This window comes from Amblyomma americanum, chromosome 1 (assembly GCF_052857255.1).
Source record: "Amblyomma americanum isolate KBUSLIRL-KWMA chromosome 1, ASM5285725v1, whole genome shotgun sequence".
Taxonomy (NCBI): domain Eukaryota; kingdom Metazoa; phylum Arthropoda; class Arachnida; order Ixodida; family Ixodidae; genus Amblyomma; species Amblyomma americanum.
Window position 1 is genome coordinate 205,707,321 of NC_135497.1, and position 21,936 is coordinate 205,729,256.

Below are 21,936 nucleotides of genomic sequence, written 5' to 3' on the forward strand. Positions count from 1 at the left end.
TGAGTTATTTAGGGTCGGTCACTACGGTGACTAAACAAGAAGATGAAATGCGGAGAATACAGACTACATGGGAGGATTGCCTAGAAAGAGCATGTTTCTGCAGGACACAGAAACAAACAGTCATTTTATTTTTTTGCTGTTGCTATCACTACCATTTCTAGTAGGCTAGACATGAATTATAAATCGATACATGAACTACTTTGACATATTTTCCTCTAGCCTTTGCATTTCCCGAAAGAAACAATACCAAGAAGGGTAAAATAAGTAGACTTTATTACTTGCAGCTAGCACAGGCTTTACAAAATTAATAAAGCTCTCTACAAAAGCTTTTCGAAACTTTCTCAATACCACATGAATCAGCTCTCGCACGAGTTTTTGCATGGTAGTGAAATGAAAGTAGACAGCACTGTTTTAATCGTGCCGCATCAAATGATTTTACTACGTTAATCCATCGCTTATAACTCGCGACAAAAGCGAGGAAGAAAACCTGGTGCAAATAATGAAGTGTTTTCCTGGGGTAAAAATGGACCGCAAGGAAATCTAAGTTTATTTAAGCCAGGCTACTTCATGTATATCCTAAGAAGCAATTCAGCGCTTGAGGTTATGCACTCATGGGTAATTTCACTAAGCCTTTAATTTCACTAAGTTTCTAAGATCAAGTGATGCGGAGTATCCCCTAAGTTCAGTCTACCGAACAGACGCTCTACCAACTTTGAAATGGGTTTGCGTTTACGTGAATACGAGAATACAGGGCAGAAATGAGCGGAAAGAGCTGCGTCATTTGCAGTCGTGATGTCCGCGCAAACTTACTTTAGAGTTAAAAACCAAATAGACCACCTATCGACAGGCACGCAGTAATTCAACCCCAGTCCTCCCGGGACACGAGGTTTTTGCTCTGGAAGGTGAAAAAGGCGCCACGAAAGCCTCGCGATCCCGGAAAGAATACAAGCGCGTGGTTCCACAGTTTTGCCTTAGTCTTCACCGGGCTTCGCATCAACTGAATGCGTGTCTGCCCATTCCCGGGTGAGCCCAGGCAATAGAATGTTACGCACGAGAGCAAAAGTGCAAGTGCGCTCTTGGAAACTGAAACTTTTTCTTTTCCAGCATTTGTCTATAATGCAAGGCGGTCGCGGCGGCCGTATTTCGATGAAAACGATATACGAAAACCCCGGCATGCTGTGTAATGTCAGTGCACATTAGAGCAACCCAGGTGGACTAAATTAATCTGATGCCCTCCACTACGGCATCCACCATAGCCCATGTGTCAATTCCGGACGTTATGGGAGGCTGTAAATGTGTTTGAGCAGCAGACAGAATTTAAGAACAGCGTTTCTCTTTCCTACGCTGCTGTGGAACTAACACATGTATTAAGGTGCTTGCTGCCGCCTAAATTGTTCACCTAATTATCAGATTAATGTGCGTTCTCGTGTTTCGAGAGCTCTGAGCAACATATCAAACAGAAAGTAGCTGGAATTGCCGTAAACTTCTTGTATGCAGGCTCGGATGCAGTTCATGAATTTTCCTTTTTTTTCTCGAGTGATTTTTTCGACACTTACAAAGTTTCCAGCAAAAGAACCTTGTGTTTTTATGGTTATTTCGGCCCATCAAAATGTAAGAAATTTCGCATCTGTATCAGAACTTAACTAAACTTGCATCAGGAATTGCTAAGCGTATATAAAGTGAATATATGCTTAATTCGAGCAGGTACTCCTCGGGGGTTATGGTCATGGTAATATTTTCCTTCTGAATTTCCGCTCTGTTAAAGCTAGCTTAACTTTCGGGCGCACGCATGCCTCTGACGGGTAACCGATAGAGTACATTAGCCTTCAACTTTGCTCAGGATCTATCACACAGGGGCCATTGTGAACGTGAGAGTACAACATAAAATATGAGCGTTGGAAACGTACCTGATACTTCTTTCGTCGACTGATCAGATAGATCGCAAGAAAGTATGTATACAAAATGTGAAAGATGACGTACCAAAAACAACGGCTCCTTGCTGACTGTACCCTTACCAAAGGACTGCGCCGCCGAATTGCGTGTTTTTCTGAACTATCGTCCAACTCCCGTAATAGCGTTTTGATGAGCAGCGGCGCGTGTCGGCGTGTTCAGCGCTTCATTACAGCGATAGCAAATCCACCCCCGACGCCGCACGCAGCGATCTCGGCTACTTCCGGATCCACTGGTGATCACGGCTAGACCTCCGCGGTTCGCAATCCATAATCCAACTGGCCCGAGACCAAAAGCGCCAGGCTACGTCCAGCAGGGGGTCACCGCATAGAGGACCATAACGAACGGCGCCCCGTGCCTGACCCGAAGAGGAGAGCGGATGCTCGGCGAATGCTTGCATGGACTGGAGGGGACCCCACGCGCTCACTCGCGCGGGCACGTGCCCCGGCGGCCACTGCGAACCATCCTCCGTGAGCGAGAAGCGGCAGCACGGGGGAGAGGGCACCACGAGAAGAAAGTGAGGCAGGAAGGAAGTCCAGCGTGGAAATCAAAAGTGGAAGTCAAGTTGGACGCACTCTTCGACTTCTTTCGCAGGCCGTCACCTGGTCGCTGGGGGCTCTATTCTGAGAGGACCGCGGTGAGCGAAAGTGGAACGCACACCGCCCCTCGCCCCGTGCGCGTCGCCGAGCGGCGGAGAGCCTCTCAAGGGGGAAAAGGGCCCCGGGGTGAAAGGAGGGGGGTCACTGACGATGACCCCTTGTCACTCTCTGCCGGGGTTCTTCCTCCGCATTGTGGCGAGCGTCGATGCCGCAGGGGCGAGAAGGGCGGAGAGGAGACACCGGCCATAGGCTCGGGTTGCGGCCCCCTCTCGGCGGGTGCCTGCTGCAGCGCTGCCCCCTTGCCGGGCCCAGCGGGTATAAGTACGCTACCCGGACACCAACAGCACCAAGACGCTCGAGTCCCTTCTTCCTCAGTGGCTACCTGAGTTACAGCCGAGGACGAAAGACAGCGCACACCTTGCACCGAGTGGCACGATCTCGTGAGCCAGCATGCGCCCCATGGTGAGTGCCGACCGGCGGACGATGCCGTGGTCTGCGCCCGACGGGGTGCCCAGGAGCTCAGACCTCGCCCTGGGACCCCGCGAGGTTCAGACGAAGCGTGAATTTAATTTTAAAGAACCACCATTTCAAAGTGTTAAAACTGCCGGCGTCCAAGAAGGGATTTGATATGAAAGAAAGGTCTCTGCCTACGGGCCTAATCTTAAAGAATAATTCTATGTATTCATTTTCTTGGACTACAGTATAATATCGTGCCAATATTTCTAGTTAAAGTAAGCGAGTGACAACGAAAGACAAAAAAAGGAAACTAAATTTAAGCTGGCGTATTACGGGCGATGTCTTCGTTTGCATGCTCCAACGGCTCATAAGGCCTGAAATCTTTTGGAAATATTTTATTCGCAGCATTTATAACAGCAATCCGTAAAATGCTTGCAATACAATGACATCATAGAGAAAGCTTTCTAGACTTTCTAACAAAACCCGACTGAGAGCTCGGTTCTTAAACCACTCCTTGCATGCGTCGCTTCACAGTGACATTGTGGGTAAGGACTCTCCACTTCCTACCAAGTTCGATGTCAAGGCCTTTCAGTGCATCCACCGTGGTTAGGTAAAAGAAGCAAAAACGAAAGCTCACAGCTATGCGTGCCGCCGCGAGGGAGTCAGGAATACGTAATGCGTAAGACGCTGCAGGGTTTCACGTCCGCTCGTGCGCCCTGGAAAGGCTGGAGAAACTGGTCTGGCTGCCCTTCCCGTCTACTTGCACGCCAATATCTCAGCGTAAACACTTCGCTCTACGCTCCAAGAAAACGAAAAGAAAGCCGTGCATGATGCATCTGCGCGGAAGTGTGCACTGGTCGGTGGACGCTGAGCTGAGGTGAAGATCTCAATTTATCGACATGTCGGTCGTGCAGTCAACCGCGGCGCCAGGAGAGCGCCAGGACAATGACGACGCCGTGGGGAGGCTGAAAGATACAGGAAGGCGTCAGGAGAGCCCTGGAAAGCCGTTCCGGCATTCTGTGTTCGCTGTCCCCGTGTTCCGCTTGTTACATGGCTTTCCTCTGTGCGCCCGAGCCTTCTTTCGCAAACACTTTTAGCCTGGATTCAAGCAGAGTCGTACGCCCCATTTCTTTTCGGTTAGAGATGTCGGACCTGCTGTTCGCTTCCTTTGCGCGGTGCATATTCTCGGCCATTGCGCTGTTTATATCTTGTCACGAATATTGTTCTGCTTGTACGTCTAGCATAAATGCAAAGTCACCTTATCGAGTTATGAAAAAGTAAGAACATGCGTGGCCTGAACACTTTTGGCCAATAGCTAATAATAATAATAATTGGTCTTGGGGGAAAGGAAATGACGCAGTGTCTGTCTCATATATCGTTGGACACCTGAACCGCGCCGTAAGGGAAGGGAGAAAGGATGGAGTGAAAGAAGAAAGGAAGAAAGAGGTGCCGTAGTGGAGGGCTCCGGAATAATTTCGGCCACCTGGGGATCTTTAACTTGCACTGACATCGCACAGCACACGGGCTCCTTTGCGTTTTGCCTCCATAAAAACGCAGCCGCCGCGGTGGGGTTCGAACCCGGGAACTCCGGATCAGTAGCCGAGCGCCCCAACCACTGAGCCACCGCGGCGGGTACGTGACCAAGAGCTGCATGCTTCTAAAAAAATAGTTCATTGATGTGCGGTGTCTTAAATAGAAGCATGACAAATAGCTGCATGCTTCTTTTTAAGACACCCCACATTAAGGAACTATTTGTGTCAGGAAAGCTTGCCATAACAGTCCAAATAAAACATATTATGCCTTTGTGCTAACTACGTAAGACTAATTGAGATGGTTGAAGACGACTGAAAACCATCCAGCGTGGATCTTTTAGTCACCGTTAGCCAAAGAAAGGCATTAGGCAAAAAGCTCGTTTTATTATAATTATAACCAAGCCAAACATTAGTGTCTTGTCTTCTTTTTCCGTGTCCTCAGTGATGTTTGCGCAGTTTTGCGTCGTGATGAACAACCAACTAGCCCCAAAGATTAGTGCTGGATGTAACATGCTGTTGGTCAACCGTCCATCTCCGCTAAAGATCTCCAGTTGAAACTGCGCCCAATATACCTTCCGATCTTCTCGCTGCAACGGCCTCTATACCTGAAGCTGGCATCCTAATCCCCGTATTTCCAAGGCAGAGCTCTTGTATTTAGTGTTAACTGCAGTGTTTGAATCACAAAACGAACATCCTCCCATATAAGGAAGTCACAAGGAGAATCGCGTGAATATTATCAGCTTCACCTTTCGCTGGCGAACTTTCACACTGAAATCCTTCCATTCCCTTCATCGGAATCACGTCCTCGGGGCCTCTAACTTTTTAAGTTTTTTGCAGCTACACAGCAAGCACAGACGTTATTTGAAACCGCGAGTATTAGTTTCTTCACGAAAAATAATTAATTTGACAAACCTTCACCTTCACATTTCCACCCCAATGCTGAACCAAAAACAAAATTATACTGCATTATCAGCAGTGCTCTAATAACTGATTTCGATCTTAATCGCTGGGCACACGTGGAAATGCTATGCTGACGGTGAAGCGGAAGTTTACAATGTTCCGTTCGACCTATCAGGCCTTCAAAAAAGGCTTGTTCAGGAGCAGAAATGAGCAAGCTTCCAAGTAAGAGCACACGTCCTCGACCTTAGCATATTCGGAAGCCATCAGCTGTGTGCGCGTCGAATTAAAAGTAAAGGCAGAACGGTCCAGTGGTATATATGCGTTGGCAGGATGAAACGCTGGCACCCGTACATTCAAAAATTGCAACGCAAAGAATCAGTCTACATCTACTTTAATCATCCGCTGACGTTTAACGCCACTTAAAACATTATGAAACTGTACAAGGCCAGGGAGCAACAATCTTTCCTCAGATGCCCTTTGTAATGCTTTTTGGGAGGTCTGCATAGCAACCAGTGTTCAGGCTTTTTTTCTGAAACACGTTGCATGGAATAAAATTATAAAATCCTTCAAGGCACAATAGTGTTTTCTGCTACTGAATCCAAAGGACACTGGCTTAAAGTTTTGCACATTATTTCAGAACAACAATGAAAGCTGTATAAGACATGTAGAAGACCTTATAATTCTTGATAACAGAGTCGCAAATATTTCTGGGCTAGCACATCAAAGTCTCTTCTGAACGAGGTGTGAATTTTGCTCGAGTAATCGGATTTGCGCTTTTCTTTGCATATTGCCTATTGTTGTACCATACAAATTAAGAAACCGAAGGACGCAATTTTATCAACGGAACACTGACTTCGTGAGTCCGCGACTCTAGGTAGGCAATGATGTTAAAAGGGGAAAAACTTTACGTGACAACTAGATGGCAGTTGCGAAGCTGTTCCCTCAGCTCATAAGTTGGTTCTTGTTTGTGGTCACAGAATGGATACAAAACACGCCACTTTTGTGGAGTGCAATAACATTAAAGCCTTTTTTTCCCACACAGATTGTGCTAGCCTCCCTGATAGGGATGGCGCTAGCAGGTAACCTCGGCGGCGGTGGCGGTGGCGGCGGCTGGCAAGCCGGCGGCGGCGGCGGAGGTTGGCAAGGCGGTGGCGGCGGCGGCGGTTGGCAAGCTGGCGGAGGAGGAGGTGGCTGGCAAGCCGGCGGCGGCGGCGGCGGTGGTGGTGCGTACTGAAAATTTCTTTTATAAGCGCAGAATTACATGACCATCGTTGCATCTCACGCAACGTGCAATCTCTTGCGACGTCGGAGAAAGCCATCTCCTTAAGCTTCTGGAAATTTAATCCGCTCCAAACTACCATGGCCGAAAAATAATGCCTGTCCAAACGGCGGTATTCGCCTCGAGGCTTCAGAACAACTGGCACATGTGACACTATATTTTATACCAAAATCACGGCTCCTACCCCTGTTTTCCAATCGCTGTTAACAGCCAGCGCTGTTCGCCAGTTAGACAGGAGAATGCGCCGCTATACGGGCGTAGCTTCATTCGCGATATGTGTAAAAATAGATGCGGTTACTCAGTCAAGACAACACAACACGAATGACATTCTTGTGAATTCGGAAGCCCCGAGACTTATCACGTGATTTTTTTCAATTATTTACTTACCCTGAAGTCCTATGTGGGTATAACATAGGGGGGAGTGGACATCACGCAAGAAATACAATGAACAAAAAAATAGTAATATAACGACACTTAAAGAGCATGCAAGAACACATCATAACAAAGGTTTAAGCTGTCAAACAATAAGAAATACATATGCCTGAATTAAAACCGGTAAATTCGGTGACCTCGAGCAAGTACACTCTGAGTATTACTTTCAGCAATTGTCTTTTTTTGTGGGAGGTGTTAAATACAGCAGTTGTAGAAATAAGGACACCAAGTTTGCGTGAAACAATGAGCGCGAGGCGCATGATGCTTAAGGATGCATCACGTTTATCAGTTCTTAAGGAACATATGATTTTAAGCTCACCAAGTTCTCGCGTGAAGACCTCTATTAAGCACTCAGCTGCATGCTCAGGGGATGTGTCAAATCTTCAAGAAAACGCGGTTTCTGTTTAATGGAACTCTCCGCACCTGCATTCAAGAGGCTTAATCATGAATCCGCCACTTCAGTATTAAGCCTTCAAGTACCCAAATCTTCCGGAAATAAGTATCTCTATACCCCGGCAGTGAGCCCATCAGCGACATCCCTTTCTTCTTTAAACCCTTCGTTTCAGGAGGCGGTAAACATGTGTACATCATTCGTAAAGTGAGTGGTGGCGGCGGAAGCGGCGGCGGTGGCGGCGGCGGTGGCTGGCAACCGTCGGGCGGCGGTTGGATGTTGGGCGGCGGAGGCGGCAGCGGCGGCTGGCAATTAGGCGGCGGCGGCGGAGGCGGCTGGCAACCCGCCGGAGGAGGAGGAGGAGGAGGCTGGCAAGCCGGCGGCGGCGGAGGTGGCTGGCAAGCCGGCGGAGGAGGAGGAGGCTGGCAAGCCGGCGGAGGCGGTGGCGGAGGATGGCCGTCCGGAGGCGGTGGTGGCGGATGGCAAGCTGGTGGCGGAGGAGGAGGCTGGCAGGCCGGTGGCGGTGGAGGCGGCGGCGGAGGCGGCGGAAAGCACGTCTTCGTTGTGCGCACCACGAGCAAATTTGGCGGTGGCGGAGGACACGGTGGTGGTGGCGGCGGCTATGGTGGTGGCGGATTTGGTGGAGGCGGCCATGGTGGTGGCGGCGGCCATGGTGGTGGCGGCGGCGGCGGAGGCAAGCATGTCTTCCTTGTCAAGACCACAACAACATCCAGTGGAGGCGGTGGCGGCCATGGCGGAGGCGGCGGCGGTGGCTGGCAAGCCGGCGGAGGCGGAGGTGGCTGGCAAGCCGGTGGCGGCGGCGGCGGATGGCAGGCCGGCGGAGGAGGCGGAGGCTGGCAAGCTGGTGGTGGTGGTGGTGGCGGCGGAGGTGGAGGCTGGTGGTAATCTACCTGTCCTTAGCTTCATCGCCACGACGCAGATGGAAAAGGCGCTGTTTCCGCCCTATGTGTAAGTTTTCATTCGTTTGAGAAATTAAGAATTAATAAGCATGCAATTAATGTTCCGCGACAACACTGGAAAACTGTTATGTTGAAACATTTTCGAATCAACGAAACATTGAAAACTGCAGTACAATTGATGCATGATAGCTCACAAAACGTTTGCCGCAGATAGTTGCATTCCGCAGTGCGGGAGAAGGGGTTCCACATTTATTGCTAATCTAAGTGGTAGTGGTGGAAGTTGTTTGTTGTCTGAACGAGTTTGCATGCGTGTTAATTCCAACCCTTAACCACGTTCAATCCAGTCATTGAGTGCACATAATTCTCATGAGTGAAACTGCAATTCTGCTGCCTGCATCTGGTGGGGACATTTTTGTTATCTTTATAAACTTTGAGAAATCGTTTTGTAAAGTTTGCTGAGTTGTGTGTACTACTCTTTGCGTTGTGCAATTTTCTAACATTTTCTTTAACATTGCAGAGGGTGCCGCCGATCACTGCCAAACGCACGAGAGATGGTGGAACCTTGCCAAAGTCGAACACCGATGTACCTCACCAAACGTCGAGGAATATCCTTGTATATGAATGTACAAAGCACACCTTTTATGTTGAAGAATAAACACAAAATGCCAAAGATGGGAGCATCGCCAAACACTGCCCCTCCTTTTGTTTATTTTTGTTTATTTATTGCCTATATCTGCGGCGAAATTATAAGTCATTCACTGGTACCTCTTGAGATCCGGAAATATTTCGTGTGAGTGAACGTCCTCGCCTAGCTCAGTCGATATATAGGACTGTTTCGCGATGAAGATTTGCACGGAGATAGGTGGAAGAAAACCAAAAACATCACGGTAAAATTTGGTACCGTGTACAACTGCTGTATATTACCGGTACTCGCCAACGGGGCAGAAGCGTGGAGGCTAACGAAAAGGGTCCAGCTTAAGTTAAGGATAGAACAGCGAGCCATGGAAAGAAAACTGATAGATGTAACGTTAAGAGACCGGAAGCGGGCAGAGTGGGTGAGGGAACAAACTCGGGTTTATGATGTCCTAGTCGAAATCAAGAGGAAGAAATTGGCTTGGGCAGGGCATGTACTGCGAAAACAAGATAGCCGCTGGTCCTTAAATGTAACGGAGTGGATTCCAAGAGAAGGCAAGCGTAGCAGAACCCGGCAGAAGGTTAGTTGAGCGGATGAGATTAGGAAGTTTGCAGGCATAGGGTGGGCGCAACTGGCAAAGGACATGGTTAATTGGAGAGACATGGGAGAGGCCTTTGCGCCGCAGTGGGTGCAGTCAGGCTGATGATGATGATGACGATGATGAAAATTTGGTTATAAGCAGAATGAAACAATGAGTAAAGTATAAATTTGAAATTCGCGACGAATTCTCATGAAGTAGAAATCTCATAGTGGTCAGCGAGCATATCGGGAATTGTGGAGCAGGAAGCAGGAAAATATAGATTACGTCTAAAATCTTTAAACGAGGTGCTGGGTACAATTTCTTACAATACTGCGCAAACCATTACCAACTCGCAAAACAGTGATGCTCAAGCATTTTTTTTTTTTTTGCAACTGACCTCCAGCTTGGGCTTTGGGATTTCTCCAGAATCAGCCTTTCAGACAGCCGCAAAATACTTCCGGCCACCTTCTTGTATGCGGGAAAAATTCCGACAGGCTACGTTTTAAGAAAGTTCCGGTGTAGAATGTTCATCTTTCACACATTGTTAACTTACCTGAGCCAAGTACTGCATACGCTATATATGGCCACCAGGGAGTGGGGAGAAAAGTTAATGCTGGCAAGAAGCGATAACTTTATTTTCTTGCGTAGTTTCATAAGCCTCATAGTGGCAGAGCTTGAACCAGTAAAACAGAGTACCCAAAAAAAGGCCATTCGGGCAAGAGCGGGGAAAATGAAATATCTTTAATTGATATAAGCTAAGCGCGAAATATCGCAGACGTGTTACGGATATCTGAGAATGGTGCGAAATTACGGATAGAAAAGTACGCTTCACACCGTAACGCTTTGCACTATGGCTCCCGCGTAACTCTGTGTGATGTCGCTTTATTGAAAAGGGAATGAACACATTTTTAGGATGAGTGAAGTGATTATTTTTTGATAACATACATGAGGATGCCTTCGGCACTCGTGGTGGACTTCTCTATACTGCTGCGTAGTAAAGTACTCGCGTATAGTGGGAATTCTCCTACCTTTTTCGATATGAAACATGAATCCCAAACTACTAATACCTTTAGTTGACACTGCCTGGATGCGCTACGCATGCGCGAACAATCCAAATTTCGGTACAACACTACGCACCACCCTGGCACGTTCCAGACCACATCCTATGCGCAACTGTCTACAATGTCGCTTTAGTTAAATAGGCATGCATGTTTTTTTGCTATGCCTGCATCAACAGATTGCTTCTAGTCAAGTGTGTGTGTGTGTGTGTGTGTGTGTGTGTGTGTGTGCGCGCGCGCGCGCGCGTGTGTGTGTGTGTGTGTGTGTGTGTGTGTGTGTGTGTGTGTGTGTGTGTGTGTGTGTGTGTGTGTGTGTGTGTGTGTGTGTGTGTGTGTGTGTGTGTGTGTGTGTGTGTGTGTGTGTGTGTGTTATGACACCGCCACACAGAATGCACTTATCAACTGTCGCTAGGTAGATAAGTAGTTCCCGTAGTGTCCGTAGATTGTTTTCCTACCCTTCAGAACATTTTGATTCTTGCTCATACATTTACCGTCCGGTACCTGACCCATGAACGCGCTCCGACTTCTATATACTGCAGTTACCATATCGAAAGTGTAGCAGACCCTCAGATGTGTCAAAATCACCATATCGCTCTAGTACAAATTTCTACGGAGGCTTTCTCTCCTGTTAAGAAAATTTGATTCATAGGCTGCGTGTGGCTCATTTCGCATGTAGTAAGTCCTCTCTCACTTCGGCAAACCGTCCGCGGTGTGTCTCAGTGGCTATGCAGTTCAGCAGTTCAGCGCGAGTATATATTTCGAAGGCTGGATGGCCTACAGCAGCGACGCATTTCCAGGCAGTTGAAATACGCACGCCGATTCCGTACTGGGATTTCGCTGCGTGCTAACGAAAGCAAGTGGATCGAAGGTAATATGTAGTCCCTCGGAACTTCGCGCAGATCTAAAAATACATTTATTCAATATTTTGCGATGGGGATCTTCAAGCACCAGGCACGTCGTAGGCGCCTTAAACGCATCAATTTCACAACGCCACTAACCATGACGATCTACGCTGTGTGCCTGGTATATTCCTGTTTCACCGACTCCATGATTTGGATAGCATTAGAAGCTACAGCGACTGATAAAAGTTAACTTCCGCAGGAGCTGAACACATTCGTAACAGATGCACTTCATTCCAGAAGCTTGCGTAGTCTACAAGGAAGTGTTTCAGTGTTCGTATTTTTTCTTGAACCTTTTATTTGCGGTCAGCGGGAACGTTTCGCTTATGCGGTGGGGTTTGCTTATTCCGCGTTCCTACAACGCAGCGAAGCAAAAAAACAAACAAAAAAACACAAGCTTCAAGGCACAAACACACTCAGAGGCGGCGCTCACGATCATACGCAACCGTCTCCCTTTCATGCCCGAGCGGCAACTTATGCTATCTACGGTTCGAGCTTTTCACTCAGCTGCTCTATGCGTCGCTAGCAAGTTATCCCGTCCTCACGAACACCGCCTTCCAGGCTGCTGGAGCTCGTGAATGCCAACATGCAGCATACGCTCAAAGCCACTTTCTTTCTTTTTTTTTAACGAAAAGGTACACCCGCCTCAAGTTTTCTGTAGGTATCTTGTTTTCCGGTCTTAGAAAAAAGATTGATGACATCTATCCACTCAAGAAGCTAGCAGATTTCGCGGATAGGTGCACATTTGTAAAATTATATTGACTCTTAATGTGCCGATTCGCTACCATTTTTTTTTATCTATAGCTCCAAAACGCACTCTCTAGGCCGAAGGCTGCATGCTCTCTTTCCTTTTTGTGTAGCATCTCGGGCACTTCTGAAAACTAGGTACGCTAACTGCTCCGCAAGTGGTCTTTAATAACTTGTACGTAGAACCCTTTTAAGCGGGTTCAAGCTCAAGGAACTGCTGCTTTTGTCAAAGTGTAAAATTTATTTTACTGCTGCAAGGAGCCGAGTGTTTTTTCGTTGTAAAGGATCAAAACGAACAAATACATGAATATTGAAGTCAACTACTTGCAAATACAGCCCTCAAAAGAGACTCAAGAGAGTAGGGAAGTCAGGTCAGGAACTGACACTTGGAGAGCAGGCAGGCCGCACCCTACGGCACGAACGAGACAAACAGGAGAAATAAGGTTAAGCACAGACTTATCACACAGGAATAAGAAATCGACACTGCTTGGTAGTCGTACGCGGAGTGTTGTGACACTGAAGCAAAAGAACAAGCCCTGGCAAGAATTTGCAGTCCGCGCGAGCGGTGAACCATGTGGCGACAGTGTGCGCTGGAAGCTCAGGCCGGGCCTTCCAGGAGACCCGAAGACCCTGCTCCATCATTTCGCGCTACGGGGTCGGCGGACAGCCTCTGACATCTCACGCAGTGGCAGGAAGAATGCAATGCAGCACGAACGCACGCACGTCGGGGTGTCTGCGAAAACGACCTCTCGGGCCTGAAAGGGGCGGAAGCTGTCCGACGTCGCACTGGCTTTTGTCCGGCTGCTTACAGCAACCGGTCACCGATGTACGGACCGATACCCCCGCAACACTGACAGGACACTGCGGGCGGCGCCTTTAAATGCCCGACGCGGGACGATCCACGCCTGCACGCACGTGCGCGAGCACTTTTGTTTCGCCGGGCAGGTCACACCGGAAGTATGTGTTCGACGCAGCAAGATAGCGTACCTAATTGCTTCCGGCAGACTCGAGAGGAGTCCGGCAAACGCCTGAGCCTCGGCGCGTCACGATCAGGGTCACGGTTGCTTTCGGGACTGCACCGTCAACGCAGTACATGCAAGCGCGCGATATACGGCCGCGCACGGCGTAATGGACATTATAGATTGGACGTGTACCGAATAGAGCAGCAGGTGGTTCAGAATGATCATTGAACTGTTCAGTGAAGCACTTGGGAAGTATGCGCGGACTGTTTATGAAAGCGACAGCAATTGGTTATACTAAAGCCCAAGTTGTTATGGGTCAAGTTTATTCATACGGCATGTCTGGAACAACGCAATTAAGATCGCGGAAGGAAATGCGTGTCTAGCGTTGCTTGTGCGTAATAAGCACTTACACATCCCGGCAACCGAAAGAGAGAAGTTTGACGACAGGAAGGGTGAGAATGACCGATCTTTTAGGGTGGTCATTGTAGTGTAGCATTGAAGTGCACCATTAGTGTTCACAAAAAAAAATGAAACAAGCGACCCCACAAGCCCAAGTGTGCTGACTACCCGCCAGGGTGGTTAAATAGGTGTAGACTTTCTATTCCTGAGCACGCACGCGGAACTGTTGGCGGCTTTAATGCCGACAGCCGCGATTGTATTTCGATGAAAGCAGGACGTCTGCGTGCTGATAATTTATTGCAGGTTAAGGGACCTAAATAGGCGGAATAAGCCCAGAGTCTTCCACTTCTGCGTGCCTCGTAGCGTCGGGAAGAGCTTTGACACACGAGAATAATAAAAAATATTTTCAACTACTGTTTATATCAATATATGGTACGCTGGGCGCATCATCACAGCTCTTACGCAAGCAAATGCTTGGGCTAATTTTTTGCCACACAGACGAGTTGCTTTGGAAGCTTTTCGCTGGTCACATTGTTACCACAACTCGCCGACAATAAAATGATTTGGGCTACTCCTATTCAAGACGCCTCTATACCGGCGGACAAACCGGCACAAGCGAATTGTGGTGCTGCCGAACGTACTAAAATGGCGCAAGCACAAATAAACGCAATAATCTTAGCGAGTGTATTTATTGCGCACAATACGATGTGGCTTCGCCTTCGCGTTCTCGCCACCGGCCATAACGGGATTCTCTTTGCCGGATAGAAAGCGAAAAAAAAAAAGGAGTCAATCGCGTCTTCCTCTCCAAAGATACAGCGCAAAAATCCTAGCTTTGGGCGAACGTTCATCTATTCATCTATGCTTGTCGGAGATTTCGCTAAATGCCTTGCTCTCCTGCCTCCTGGGGCCGCCTAAATGGTGTCTGCCAGTCAAAGAACAGCCAAGTAGCAAATATACTCAAGACGAAGTTTTGTGCCGCGTTAAAGAAGCCCTTTGCCGATTTTCGTGAATTCGTAAAATGTCTGAAGTGTTTGCCCCTGCTCCAAGAACACAGAGGCAAGCATATATCGAGGTATCTTCTGCTGCCTTGCAAGCAGCGCAGTTGTGGCAGATGGGCTAACGTGTTCACCCGTCCCTGTTCCTGCCCATAGCGGCTTCCGTCCTGTGGGAGATGCGTGCTTTTTTGTCCTGTATGCGATGGCCGGCCGTACCTTAGAGATATGTGCTATCTGCAATGTGATACACTAGGTGACAACTCCTGGAGCGTCCACTGACAAAATAACAGCACGAGCTAGAAGGCACGCAGTAGTCGAGAGCTCCTGATTATGTCGATCACATGAGCTTATTTCCGCGGTCTTACAGATCAAAACACGACCGCTTTTCAATTTTACCTACCCTAAAATGCAGCCGCCGGCGGGGATTCGAACCCAGGACATGAAGTTGTTCAGCTAAAATGCCACAGCCAGCAAGCCGCCGTGTGACGGGCCTGATTCATAACTTAGACATGTTGCACATTATATAATATATTTAGTGCCCTTCATTTTCGGGTTTCATTTTCTTTTCTTTGAAATTAGAATCGGTTAATACTTCTTGAGCTGAAATTCGAGTACAAATCGGATAATTTAGAGAAAAGTTAGATAAATTTGGTTTTTCCGGTTCATTTTTTGCCTGAATGGACAGTTTAGTGTTTGCGTTGTATTGCCCTGCGTAAAATTCTCCCGTCCGTGCTCATTATTTACATCAGCAATATGGAAATAGAAGAGGCACTAAAAGCTGCTCACAAAATCAAATGTTCTTTTCTTCATATATTAGAACAATTATGTCGCGCAGATTACCATTTCCTGTGAAGTAGCATTTTCATATCCTTGCAAGACCTACTTACCTTTGTTTGTACACAACGAAAAAATTCAGTGAACATCACCGGAGACATTTAATAGCGCAAGAGCCCTAGAGCAGGGCATCGTTAGTGTGAATAGCTCTTGACATAATGATGGCAATAAGATGACTGGTCTCTGCATTTATAATCTCTCACGTGTAAAATGCACTTTTCAAACTTATCCATAAGACGGCCATCACTTGAAAGTTTTGGTTTTATGCTGTGTAACATCTGAAAGCAACTCAGGCTATGACGCCGTAGTGGAGGGCTCCGGATAACTTCGAACACCTGGGGTTCTCTTAAAGTGCACTGTCATCGCCCAGCATAGGGCCTCTAGCAGTTCGCCTCCATTGAAATGCGACCTCCGCGGCAGCGATGGAGCCCGCGTCTTTCGGGTCAGCAGCCGAGCACCATAACCACTGAGCCAACGCGGCGGCTGAATGGTAAACGTTAAGCCAGGTTTAAAATCATGACTCAAAAACACACCGCTCAAATGAGCATAAAATATCCGTTATTTTTCATTCGGCGTCCACATTTTGGTGCTCTGGAAAAATACGTTTTCTAGAAAGTGCATGCCTTTTCTGGTAGAAATCAAGTTTAAACCGTTTATTTAGAAATCTGTTCAGGATGCGAAGAATGGGGTAAAGCGGGGTTTTACTCGAAAAGAAAGGGCCTATAATAATAATAATAATAATAATAATAATAATAATAATAATAATAATAATAATAATAATAATAATAATAATAATAATAATAATAATAATTAAAATACCTAATTTTCCCATTGATACAAGGAAAGGAGCAGCCGCTAAAAAATTCGGGGAGCACTTTGACGATCTAAACTGCGTGAGGCGAAAGCCTTTCCGCGCGACTCCATGTTGAACTGAACGGTAGGAGGGAGATTGCGCGGCACCGACTCGGTCGACAGCTGCGAGGCGTCTGACGCTGGCGCGGCGTGCGCGCGGAGGTGACGCCACCTCGCTCATGCACAGTGACTACTAATGACGCGGAAGTACAACGCAGAGGTTGTGATGCCATTTTTTTTCATTTTTTATTGCGATGACTAATTATCTACTTATTATCAATTATTTGTTACTAGTGACTAAATCCGGCGTTTTTTTTCATCCATTCTGTTTTTTAAACTGCGCTGTGATGACTTCCGGTGGATGTGATGTCACACCGTTTTTTGATGCAATTTTTTACAGTTTTGACTATAATTAATCTATTAATTACTCTACAGTCATCAAACTTAGCTTCTAGGTTCATTTTTCCTCCTCTGATGCAGCCATTCTTTTTCTGCTATCTTTATTAGTTCCCAGTTATTTCATTATGCTTTGACGACTTCCGGTGGTTGTGACGTCCCACCGTTACTGTGATTATATCGACGTCAGCGCTATTTCGACGCAATTTTGACATTTTTGGCTATAAATAAATAACTAATTACTCTACAAAAACCTTATATTATTATTATTATTATTATTATTATTATTATTATTATTATTATTATTATTATTATTATTATTATTATCCAGTTATCAAACTTGGTTTCTAGGGTCATTTTTCCTCCTCTATCTGAAGCAGCCATTCCTTTTCTCCTATCTTTATTAGTTCCCACTAAACGAAGTGTCACGGACGCACGGACGGACACGATCGTGGCTGCGAGCATGAGCCATTAAAGGCTTTCGCCTTAAAAGCTGCTTCGAAGAGCAGCTTGACGGGGCGGCTGCCCCCGTACATGTCGTCATTTGACGGCAGACGAGAAGTAGCGCTTGCATAAAGGAATAACTAATGAACAGAATTGTAACTGGTGTACAAAAACACAAGGTAAGCAGGGAAAATGCAACAGAATGATAAAGAGAAACGCGCCGCCAGAGGGAACACTGTTCACTTAGAAATATATAATCATATTGTAATAAGGAACGTCTTGCAAAGCACAGCGTCGCGAACAACCAGCGGTACAGTCCAGGCACCGACAAGCGGCAGCCGTCAGTTCAGAGCACGCACTAGGGACGGATCGTTCGGCGCTCGAGCTTCGGAGCGTTCGGCGTTTCTCGTCGTCTTCTTCGCTAAGCGCCAGCCTCTGCAGATTTCAAAGCCGAAGGCCAGTCTTACAATTCCCCCCGGGCGAAAGGGCGCCATCCTGGCGGCCTAGCGCGATGTGACGACAGCGGGGTCGTAGTATGGTTTGAGGCGGGTCGTGTGAACAATGGCGCGGCCTCGGCGACGATGATCAGGGGATGGCGTAAGGAGTCGATGAGGTAATTGACGGGGGATGTCTGCTGAAGAATACGGTAGGGTACCTGGTACTTGCTAAAAAGTCTGGAGGAAAGGTCGGTACCTGAGAAGGGTACAGTCCAGGCACAGACCAGCGGCAGCCGTCAGTCCAGAGCACGCACGAAGGACGGAGCATTCGGTGCTCGAGTATCGGAGCGTTCGGCGCTTCTCGTCGTCGTCTTCGTTAAGCGTCAGCCTCTGAAGATTCCAAAGCCGAAGGCCATTCTTACAATATCAACATTTCCCGGATTATTTTAAAGGGAGGTAGTGCGAAATCTTTACTGCTTTTAGGTAAGCATTCATTTAATACCGTAGGAACCCTCAAGCGTAGCATCTGCCTGTCATTGTTCGTCCGGAACCTTGTAACGTGCCGACTATCTGGGCTACCGGTGCCTTACGTATTTATGTTGTCTTGAAGCGCTGCTATGAGGGTCAGTACGTTGTCTTTTAAGGCGAAAGCCTTTAATGGCTCATACTCGTGGCCACGACCCTGCCCGTCCGTCCATACGTTACGCTCTTCAGCATGATAAGAGAACAAATCTTTGTGCACGATGGGATTCCAACCACCATCCTTTCGTTCCGCAGCCGAGCGTGCTAACGACTACGCTACTTCCTGCCAACGCATACGTAGTTCTCTCTGTCTAGGACGCTGCAGAGTGTTTGCGGAAAGGCGTCGAATCACAAGGATTCCTTCCAAACGCCCTCCAATGTCTCCAGCATTTAAGATTCACAAACAATTGTGTACTTAATCAACATCTTAACCACACATCAGTGACACAAGCAGGAACACAGCGCTAAAGGCTTTCGCCTCACCGCACTTTAGGTCAACAAATGGCCCCCGTAATTTTATTTCTAGCTTTCCTGTATTTTCAGCGGTGCCTTGTTTATATAGTCGCAAATGGCTGTAGTGATACAAAAATGTCATTTAATCAATTTTTAGTTGCTTAAAATTGGTCCTGTATGCGGGAGGTAAGAAGATTTAGTAATTATTCTGATTGTCTTTTTTTGAAACAATAGTAACTTTGTGATGTTTTCTGGTGTTGTTGTTGCCCATAGTACCGAACAGTAGTTCAGAACAGACGAAGAGATTGAATTATAAAGCATAATGTTAATGGAAAGTGAAAATACTGAGCAGTGTCGGCGTAGGGAACCAATTGTGCGTGATAGTTTGTTGCTAAATATTCTATATCATCATCCCACGTCATGTGCTCTGAATACTACACGCTTAACGTTTTCAAAGAAGGAGCAATTTCTATCTGAGTGCCACTGAGTACCAGAGGAGACGGCTCGAATGCATTTTTAGACGCCCAGTGTTCAATTTGGGGAAAGGTTTTGCTAGCACGGCTAGATAGCTGTATGCTTGAATTACCAGAGAAAAATAGACTTCTGCCATCAGCGTAAAAAAATTTATTTTTCAGACGGAACTATGGTGACAGTATCATTGATTTAGGGAATGAAAAGAAGGGGTCCTAAAATACTGCTTTGTGGAACTCCCGAGATGACGGGCTTGACTGTGGAGGAGAGACCATTTATTTGAACATACTGTGTTATATTGGCTATGTAGGAAGATATAGAGTAGGATGCGCTATGTATGCCATATCTGTCTAGTTTCTTGAGTAACGTAGCACAGATTGCACTGGCCCGCGTTGTTCACGTGTATACAAAGCGCGCACACATCACTGCACGCGGCGAGAGAACGATCAACTATGTGATATTTTTCATAACGTCTGAAATACCGATAGGGTTCTCAGCAAAACATTTCCCTATTGGTCACCACACTTAGTTTGAGAGTTCTGCGAAGCTTAAGAACTGGCGCGCGTGTCGTAGTACAGGTCTCGTAAAGCAAGCTGTCTATACTAATGTCAGAGACGCAGAAAACAGAAACAACGAAAGGCGCAATATATGTGGTCGATTTTCGTCATTTTCGCCGACAACAGCTGCAGCCGCGAGAGGGCAAACGGGGTGCTGAACTTCTCCTGGTTGCATGAACCTCTTAAGTTACAGAGTTTCCCTTGGTAGAAGGAACCACTTCCACAGCTTCAGCATCTAAGAGATGCAGCAGATATGTGTGCAACATGAACTTGTGCTGACAGCAGAATCTGTCGGGCAATAATTGGGCACGCAGACTAATTTTAGTTCTTTGAGACGACATGGATCACACTTGACCCACTTGTCGGTGCCCACAAGGTTTACGTCTCATAGTGCTGACATGCGTCTTTGGCGCTCAAAAAGAACTAACGACGACTATGGCAACACTAAGAGAGTGCTTGTTGAGTTATTCATTGCACAACTGACCTTGTTTAACATATCTTAGTGCGTCCCAAATTGGAGAACATGTCAAGATGCAGCCGTCTGGCAACGAAAACGGTTTTACACTTTTTTTTTGCTTTAGAGAATTTCAATAGTGCATACACAGTAATGCGTGCGCTAAACCATTGCCTATTCCGGAGGGGATGGTCATTTAACGACATTCGAGTACCAGCCATTCCATGCTTTCGAATGCGGGCGCAACTTCTCCATTTTGGAGAGTGCATGCCGCTTTCCTGCTCTAGGCGACGTACGTTGCAGACATAGCGACACCTTTTAAATCTGGTGGCTGTAATGAAAGCAAACTTGCCGTGCTTGCTGCGCTGCTGGATATGTGTACTGGAAATAATTGGCATATCAACCCTTCGTATTTCTCCACGTAATTGAAATGACAGAGTGATCAGCTGTTCCCAAGCCTAACGCGACGGACCTTCCCTTCGACACCGTTTCGCCATTGGTGTGCGAATCGATCAATAGACTTCGCTCAAACGTTCATACTCATGTGCTTGTGGCTCGAAAAGTTTAGTTCGCAAGGTGACATGCACTCAACAAGCACATAAAACACAGTTAAATGTGATTTCAGGGCAAAACAATGTTGTGTTGTTTTTACGGCTTGGCTACTGCTTTAAGTCGAGGACTTTGCCTTGCAGACTCTGGACGAGCGGACTCTTGTGTTTGATGCGTTAGAAGAGAAATGCTATGCAAAGTCCGCCAGTTTCCGTCCCCAATAGCCAACGGGCGCGCACCGCTGGCAGCGTATACGTTCCACTCTGAGTTCGCTAGAAGGTAACTCTCGCTCTGCTCTCCGCAGTGGTTTCAAAGCGCACTGCGCTTTGACCGGGGAAGTGCGACCCGGAGGTGAAGCAGCTGCGTGAAGCGACCTAAGCCTCCGCATTTTCACTAACGCTAACTAGGCCCAGCTGCTACAAAGCGTGACAGTGTGTCAACGCGAAGCGCAGCCTCGGAAGAGCCAGCGCGTTTTACAGCGCTGACCCTTTCATCCCTGTCTCTGACGTGGACTTACCCACACGCTTGCAAGATACGACGCGGCGCGACCCGACAAAAGAGAGTCGCCCCGACAGTGTCTACCCTTGAGCGCGTTCCCGACGTGAACTCGCCCAGGAGCTTAAAGAGCAGAGTGCTTTGAAAGCGCGAAGCGAGAGCCAGCTCCAGGCACGCACGCGACACGCTCGCAGACCGGCTGTGCACGGATTTCGCCCTGTCCCTGCAGAGAAACGAGGACGATGTACACACAAATGCGCGGAAGTTCCCTCGTAACAGGCGCCTGGTTAAAAGAAGTGAAGAGTAACGCGAAGGGAGGTTGAAGCTAGCGGAGCAAGTGTTTCGCCTTGAGCGCCACCATATTCGTTGTTTACCTGCAACTCAGCAAACAACAAATAAAAAGTTGAAAAGAGCGATATGCAACGCCATTAATGGTATAAGAAAGAAGAAAAAGTTATTTAAACGATGCGCCTACTTGGAGTTCTAGCGTCTACACAAGTTATTTACACGTTTCCAAGGGGCACAAGGAACAAACGTTTACTGCATATTTATTTATTTATTTATTCACATACCCTAAAGGCCCTTTTCAGGCATTACATAGGGGGGGGGGGGGGGTGCAGTTACATATAAACAATACTCTACACATAGCTCTACAAGCAACACAAATCCAGAACAGGCAAAATGGGGAAAAAAAAGTACAGAAAATTCCAAGTTGAGCATATGCAGGAATCGAGCCTTC

The 21,936-nt window shown here is 47.3% G+C and overlaps 1 protein-coding gene across 1 annotated transcript; it reads left to right on the forward strand.

The window, feature by feature from the left end:
• Positions 1–1,421: 1,421 nt before the first annotated feature.
• On the forward strand, positions 1,422–9,116 carry LOC144094787 (uncharacterized). Its single transcript, XM_077628686.1, has 4 exons — positions 1,422–3,011; positions 6,480–6,660; positions 7,715–8,508; positions 8,977–9,116. Exons 1-3 carry the CDS (start codon positions 3,000–3,002, stop codon positions 8,443–8,445), a joined length of 924 nt encoding a protein of 307 aa, XP_077484812.1. The 5' UTR covers positions 1,422–2,999; the 3' UTR covers positions 8,446–8,508; positions 8,977–9,116.
• Positions 9,117–21,936: the final 12,820 nt, after the last annotated feature.

Excerpts from the sequence above, each read along its gene's own strand:
- LOC144094787 (XM_077628686.1), top strand. Across the intron at positions 6,661-7,714 it reads CGGCGGCGGCGGCGGTGGTG|GAGGCGGTAAACATGTGTAC; the intron begins GTGCGTACTGAA and ends CCTTCGTTTCAG.